Source organism: Orycteropus afer, unplaced genomic scaffold, assembly GCF_000298275.1.
Source record: "Orycteropus afer afer isolate SDZICR_OR568_19922 unplaced genomic scaffold, OryAfe1.0 scaffold00174, whole genome shotgun sequence".
Taxonomy (NCBI): Eukaryota; Metazoa; Chordata; class Mammalia; order Tubulidentata; family Orycteropodidae; genus Orycteropus; species Orycteropus afer.
Window position 1 is genome coordinate 3,772,936 of NW_006921761.1, and position 7,581 is coordinate 3,780,516.

Here is a 7,581-nt window from a genome sequence, read left to right on the forward strand (position 1 = left end):
TTCCTGGCTTTTAATCCCCTTTCTCCTGCTCTTCCCACCTGCTACTTTGGGCATCCCTGAGTTGTCTCTCCTCACCTGTAACCCTGGGGCTGCCAGAAAAACCAACCAATCTGTCCTGGAGGAAGTGCAGCCAGAATGCTCTTTAGAAGCAGGGACTGCAAGACTTCGCCCCCTGTACTTCGGCATGTTTTCAGGAGGAACCAGTCCCTGCAGGACATCATGCTTAGTAGAGTAGAGGGTCAGTGAAAAAGAAGAAGACCCTCAATGAGATGGATTGACACAGTGGCTCCAACAATGGGCTCAAACAGCAGTGGTTGTGAGAACGGCTCAGGAGTGGGCACTGTTCCATATGGTAATACATCAGGTCACTATGAGTTGGAACTAACTCAATGGCATCTAAGTACAACAATGCCATTTAGCCCAGTGTCCTGGATGTGGAACGTATTTATGCAGTCTCTCTATAGTTATCAGGAGAGTTTTGTATGTACAGGCACTGTAGAAGGTAAAGGGTTGAAGTGCACATAGGTAGTCATGCTTTCTGAAAGTTCCAGGAAGTACAAGGTCATTTCCTACTCCCATAACCAACATGACCCCAAAACCTACCTGACATAGAGGGAGATGGGCACTACAGTGTTGAGAATGATGAAGTAGGACCAGAATATGAGGATGGCTGAGACCAGTGATGAGGAAGCATATTCTTCCCATGGCAGGAAAGTCTGAAAGTAGTAGCCTTTCTTCCTCTCCCAAATGCCATGTCCAATTGCTAGGACAAAACACATGCTACCTAAAAACAGGAAAATCTACAAATAAAAAATATAATGAAATTAACATTGCATCCAACCCTTCTCTCTAACAGTTTTTCTTCTCTTTGGAGCCCAAGGAGGCCCACAGTTCACAGGCTCTAGGCAGCAGTTCAGTAGTACGGCAAAGAATGCCCAGCAGAAGCCATCTTTGGGATGTGAAAGGGAGATAATAATAACAAAATATATTAGAAAGAGCGCTGACAGGGTAGTCGCTAACTGGGCTGCTAACCTAGAGGTTGGCGGTTCAAACCCACCACCAGCTCCATGGGAGACAGATGAGGCAGTCTGCTTCTGTAAAGGTTTATGGCCTTGGAAACCCTAGGGGCCACTTCTACCCTCACTAAAGGGTTGCTTTTCTATAAGTCAGAACCAACTCAATGGCACCAGGTTTTTGGAAAGTATATCAAGTATTAATTAAGTCCCTTTCCCCCTAACAACCTTCACTGGATTGTCACACAAGCAAGAAGTAAACCTCTATTGTGTTGTCACTGAGATTTTGAGGTTGTCTGTTTGATCAGTTATCTTACCTGGACTATTACAATTATGCTACATGTAGCCCTGGATCTATCCAGGATAAGTGGATACCCTCTGTGTTTATTTATTTATTTATGTTTAGCATTTAATTGAAATATAACACAAATATGTGAGTTGGTAAATTTTCCCAAAGTAACCAACCACACCAATGGAACTAGTGCCCATATGGAGAAACAGAACATTTTCAGCACCCTAGAACCCGCCCTTAATGTCCCTGTCACCCTGTGTTGTTGTTATTGTTGTTTGGTGCCAAGTTGGCTCCAACTCATAGTGACTCTGTGTACAACAGAAGGAAACACTACCCAGCCGTACACCATCATCACAGTCCTTGCTATACTTGAGCCCATAGTTGCAGCCACTGTGTCAACCCATCTTGTTGAAGGTCTCCCCCTTTTTTGCTGACCCACCACTCTACCAGGCATGATATCCTTCTCCAGGGAATGGCCCCTTCTGACAACACGGCCAAAGTAGGTAAGACAAAGTCTGACCATTCTCACTTCCTGGGAGCATTCTGGCTGCACTTCTTCCAGGGCAGATTTGTTCATTTTTCTAGCAGTCCATGGTATTTTCAGTATTCTTCGTCAGTACCACAATTCAAAAGCATCAACTCTCCTAAAGTTTTCCTTATTCATTGTCCAGCTTTGACATGCATATGAGGTGATTGAAAATACATACGATGGTTTGAGTTAGGCACACCTTAGTCTTCAAAGAGACATCCTTGGTCTTCAGCACTTTAAAGAGGTCTTTTGTGGCAGATTTGTCCAGTGCAATGTGACGTCTGACTTCTTGACTGCCGCTTCCATGGTGTTGACTGTAGATCCAGGTGATATGAAATCTTTGACAACTTCAATCTTTTCTCATTTATCACAATTCTGCTTATTGGTCCAGTTGTGAGGATTTTCGTTTTAAACCTTCCTGATTTTAAACCATGCAGTATTGCCTTGTTCTGTTCAAACAACAGCCTCTTGGTCTATGTGCAGGTTCCTCATGAGCACAATTAAGTGTTCTGGAATTGTGACTTCTAGACACCTTTTCTAATTTAAATTAAGGTTGCAATCCTGGTATTGTCTTGTAGCCACCTTGTGGCTATGACTCAGGCTGCATGGTCACGAGTCACACATGGACCACCACCTAGCCAGGTGATCAAGCCCCAGAACCAACCCTGTAACCCCTTTTTATCTTCAGTTCTGTAGGCATCCCAATCACGGTCCCCCCACCCCACCCCCGGGTCCTACCTGGGACTGTGATGAATCCATCTGCCACCACTCATGGTTTTGTGATGGTTCCTTTGTTTTCAATCATATACAATTAGACCAGAGGAGCTCAAGTGGCACAGTGCCTAAGGAATATGTCTGCTAACCAGAAGGTTGGCAGTTCAAAGCCAGCAGGCACTCTGAGGAAGGAAGACAGGGCAATCTACTTCTGTAAAAATCTACCGCCTCTGAAATCCAATGGGCATCACCATGAGTCAGAACTGACTGGATGGCAGTGGGTTTGTTAGGCAGCAAGGTAGAGCTGAGGGCAGGCCCAAAGGGAGGAGAAAAGGGAGAGAGGCGGATATCTAAGGAGGTTAATGAGCTAGCAGCCGCTGACAGCTGCAAATGCCCAGGAGGCCCGGCCAGCCCATCCTCAGCAAAACCATCACAGGAGGTTGAGCATAAACAGGAGGGCTCGCAGGGACCTGTCAATCAACCTGTCACTCAAGAAACCTAGCCCCATGCTAAAAGCAGCCCTTAACTATGAACGCCCCTGTGTGGAAGTATAAAACCAGTAAATTAGACAGCTTCAAGTCCTTTTCCAGTCCGGGGGAACGTCTCCACTCTTCTGGAGATGACTTTGCTGCGGGAAGGCCCGTTCCCAGTCTCCTCGCGGACGTCCATGCTTTTAATAAAGCGCACCTGTGCTCGTGTGACGGCTGCTCTTTGTGATGTGGTTTGTGTACCCGCCGCCAACACCGTTGCTGACCGTCACCCGCTCCTGCCGCCCACCTGTGGATCACCCACTCAGCCAGGTGCCTCCCGTGAGCAGGGTGAGGCTAGGGATGGAGGCTAGCCGTCCCAGACGCCAGGTTTGGTTTGTGGTCTAATTAGCCCATGACCACGACTCAGCGAACTCCATGTGGCCATTCATGCTAATGGTTTCCCTCATCCCGGACGACTGTCTTTGTCCTGTCCAAGGCTTAAATAAAAGTGTCTGTACTGAACCTGTTTGAGTCTGGGGTCTCTTTTCCCCTATCACAAGGGTTAACGTTTATATCGGGTGGACACACTCCTTGGAGAGGTCCATAGTGGGAGGACAAAGGGCAGTGTTTGCACAGGGGGCTGGCTGGGGTGGGTGGGCAGGAGTGCAAAGGGGAGGACACAGGGAGAAAGTGACTACAGGGAGGAGGTGGGAGGAGAGCTGTTGCATTGTGGGGCTGCAGTCAATGTCATGAGGCAAAATGTGTATGAACTGCTGTATGGAAGATGAATTTGCTCTGTCAACTTTCACCCAAATCACAATAAAAAATTTTAAAAAAACCCCACAAAACACAACTATGAACTCATGATCAGTCTTATCTAAGCATCTTCTCCCCTTGCACTTCACCATTTTTAAGCAAATCTTTGACATTGCATCTTTCCTCTGCAAACAGTTGCAAATCTGGTTCTACAAGATAAGAACCTTATTTAACAACCACAAAACCTTTATACTGTAAAACATTAATGGTTTGTATCTCATATAATTCAGTATATAAAACAGATTTGAAAGTTGGACGAGGGAGAAAGAACAAAACAGAGGATTGAGACAGAACGGAATAAAATCCTAGACCAAGCTTAACTCACACTGACTAGCTGCATGAGAATGAAATTCTGAAGCACTTGGTTTGTGGAAGCCTATGGTCTACAGTGGGAGGGAGCTCTGACTCCATTTTGAGCCTTGACATTGAGTTCTAACCTTTAAGACAGCATTGTTGCTCGGAGACTGGAGACTTGGACAAACCTAGGGAGGAGGGCACTTTGCCCTCAGGATGAGTGTGGTTGAAAGTCAATTATGCTTACACATAGAACTAGGGAACTGGCCTGTTTACTTCTCCAATTTAAATTAAGATATTGTCTTATAGCCACCTTCTGACTGTGACTCAGGCTGCATGGTCATGAGTCATATCTGGACCCCACCCAGCCAGGTGGTCAAGCCCCAGAACCAACCCTGTAACCCTTTTTATCTTCAATTATGTATGTATCCCAATAATGATTGGTTCCCTGTGCTGTAGTCCTGCCTGCAACAGTGATGACTCTGCCACCACTCATGATTTTGTGACGATTCCCTTAGATTTCAATCATCTGTCATTAGCCCTGTGGCCATGACTCAGAGGACTCCATTCAGCTTTCTGTTCTACGAACATGCTGATGGTTTCCCTGTACACTTTGACAGTTTCCCTGTACACTCTGACGGTTTCCCTGCCACGCTGATGGTTTCCCTGCACACGCTGATGGTTTCCCTGTACATTCTGACGGTTTCCCTGCACACGCTGACGGTTTCCCTGCGCACGCTGATGGTTTCCCTCATCCTGGATGATTGTCTTTGTTCTCGTCCTGTGTAAACCTTCACAAAGTGTCTCTATTGAACCTGTTTTAATCTGGGGTCTCCTTGTCCCCTGTTACACAGCTCGGCTCTGTGCTGAGGGTCTCTGTGGGTCACTTCCTTCTCGGTCTTGCCCCCGTCCTTGTCCTTCTCTTCAGTGAGTGCCATGAGAGCCGCACTAGCCTCAGGATGCAGGTCAGCGTTCTCTCCGTGCCCCTTCTCTGGCCTTCCTTCATCAGCTCCCGTGGAGAAAAACCGTGAAGCCAAAATGATTAGAATCAATAGTCTGACGCCCTCTAAAGCTGTCGGGAAGTGGCAGGGTAACCTCCGAGCCCCTGCTTACATCCCATTGCCTGGATAACTGAAGATTGCCCATGGCTTTGTGCTTGTGTAGACAGAGCAGAATTTCCGGGAGATGAATATATGTTCTCACCTGAGTTCTATATTGTTGTTGTTGTTGTTATGTGCCATCGAGTTGGACCCGACTCATAGCGACCGCTCCTTGGGTTTCCGAGGCAGTATCACTACGGAAGTAGATTGCCCCATCTTCCTTCCAAGGAGTGGCTGGTGGGCTTGAACTGCCAGCCTTCTGGTTAGCAGTCACGTGCCTTACTTAGGCACTATGCTACCAGAGTTCTGCATTAATCTTGTTCAGTTTAAACATGGCCTTACTCTACTACTTGTAGTCATAACACGTAAGAATCCTGCCCCTGCAACCACATTCCTAAGATCATACAACCAAGGCAGCGACAGTTCACAGGACAGGGCAATCACATTCCTCAGATCCTGAGACTAAGGAAGAACCACTGCAAAAGAAATCATGCAAATGTCACTTTCCTCCTTCAGTGGCCTTTCCTGGTAACAGGCCGTTCTTGAGCTGTCACCCAGCTCCCTATCTGTGGCCAGCATTAACCAGTGTTGGAGCCTGCAAGCCCCTGCCCTCCTTTGCCACCTGATGAACTAAGATGGCCAATCTAAGATGAGACCAGGCCTCGAACCAAGGGGAAACAGCAGACTGAGCGCCAGCCTGAGGAAGCTGAGGTCTGTCTTAGGGGTTCATCACAACCCTGTTCTGCTTCCTGACCTTCACCAAAGGGTCTTTTGAAATCGCATACCCCTCAGCCTTAAACACTACTATAAAAACCCCTGGCCTGTCAGCCTCGGGGAGACACGCATGGCGTTGCCTCTGGCCCCAGGCGTCTCCACCTTGCAAGGTCACTATCCTTTTACTAAATTTCTCTCTGAGCTACTTTCTAGTCATTATTTCAGAGCCCAGGCTGCAACACCTTCAGTGATGTACCCTTTCACCCTTGTATCCTCCCCCTCAAGTACTTCCTGGATTTGTGGCATCATTCCAGTTTTAAGCACTCTGCCCATCTGTCCCACAAATATACTCCTATTTAACAGACCAGGATTCCGGAAGCCTTGTCACTATGAGCTTGGGTCACTGGGCAGAGGGAAGACCTCAAACTCCCAGCTCAGCTGTGGGCTCACCAGGAAGCAGTTTTGCTAAACATACTTCCTAAGTCTGGCGGACTTTCCCCTAAGAAACATTTCCAAAAATGGAGAAAAAAAGCAGTATTTAAATCAGGAAGAATTTCCACTTCAGCTTCAAGAGAGGAGGGTCGTGACATCTGACTACACGATGTCCTGGCAAAAGCACCACACCCGCTAAACTGCTGAGAATCCAGCCAATTCAAGAACACTCCACTTGACAGACACTGCCTGAGAACCACTCTGTGCGAGGCCATCTGGGTAACAGACATGACTGTGACGTGACTCCCCTGGAGGCTCACAGTCAGGGAGCGAGGAGAGGCCTGGCTTCACTCACTCAGCAACTAAGAACCAGCCCCCCATTGTGTGTGGTGTCGGTCTACAGGTGGAGATAAGCTGAGAAAAGACAATGTCCAGACCCTCAGAGCGTTTTCAATCCTGTGGGGAGGGACAATAAACAAGAAATGACTACACACAACTGAACCAGTGACAAGTGCCCAGAGGAAAAGGAACCAGGTTCACAGAATAGAGAGGCTCTGGTGGGGACTCCGTAGACGGGCAGGGAAAGCTTCCCTGAGGAGGAGGCACTGAGTGACTCGAAGAAGCCAGTCATGCACAGACCTGGGGAGAAACAACGTCAGAGGAATAAAGGTCCTGAGGCAGGAACGAGTTTGCAAAGTGCCTTTCACTAGAACTGCAGCGCCATCACCCACTGCTCCCTCAGCTCCGGTGGTGCTGGTGGGAAATCTCGGACCAGTCTGATTCTTACTCGTCGTTGCTGCCTTAGTCTTACACCTAGGAACAGACTGCAGGTCTTCTCTACCCCGGAAGCTGTAAGACGTCATGATGTGTGGGCCACATCTCTTTCGATTCTAGGCAGTGCGCTAGGACTTCTTGGAGGACCTTGTCCCCTCCATTTGTTTCTTTCTCCCACTGCCGGTCAGCGGTCTGGGGCGCCTGACTTAGTCCTCCATGAAGGAGAAAGGGTGTCGCTCACACTTTGCATCTCTTTGGCTTTTGGAGAGTTAGTTGGCTTTTGATTTCAGACCTTTTACTGGCTTTTGATTTCAGCAATATCCCATTTTTATTTTCCAGTGACTTTTGTTGTTGCTGTTCTAGACTCCTTTTATAAGTTGCTTTTCTTTTTTTAGCAGCCTGTTCTTATTCTAGGAGCCAGTGGTGTAGTGCC

The 7,581-nt window shown here is 47.6% G+C and overlaps 1 protein-coding gene across 1 annotated transcript in view; it reads right to left on the reverse strand.

Annotated features, from left to right (window-relative positions):
* LOC103202191 (phospholipid-transporting ATPase FetA-like) overlaps positions 1 to 7,581 on the reverse strand; it is a 143,975-nt gene that overhangs the window by 54,246 nt on the left and 82,148 nt on the right. The window contains exon 12 of the mRNA XM_007947022.1: positions 604 to 800. Coding sequence (XP_007945213.1) covers positions 604 to 800 — 197 coding nt within the window. The remainder of the gene's footprint in view (positions 1 to 603; positions 801 to 7,581) is intronic.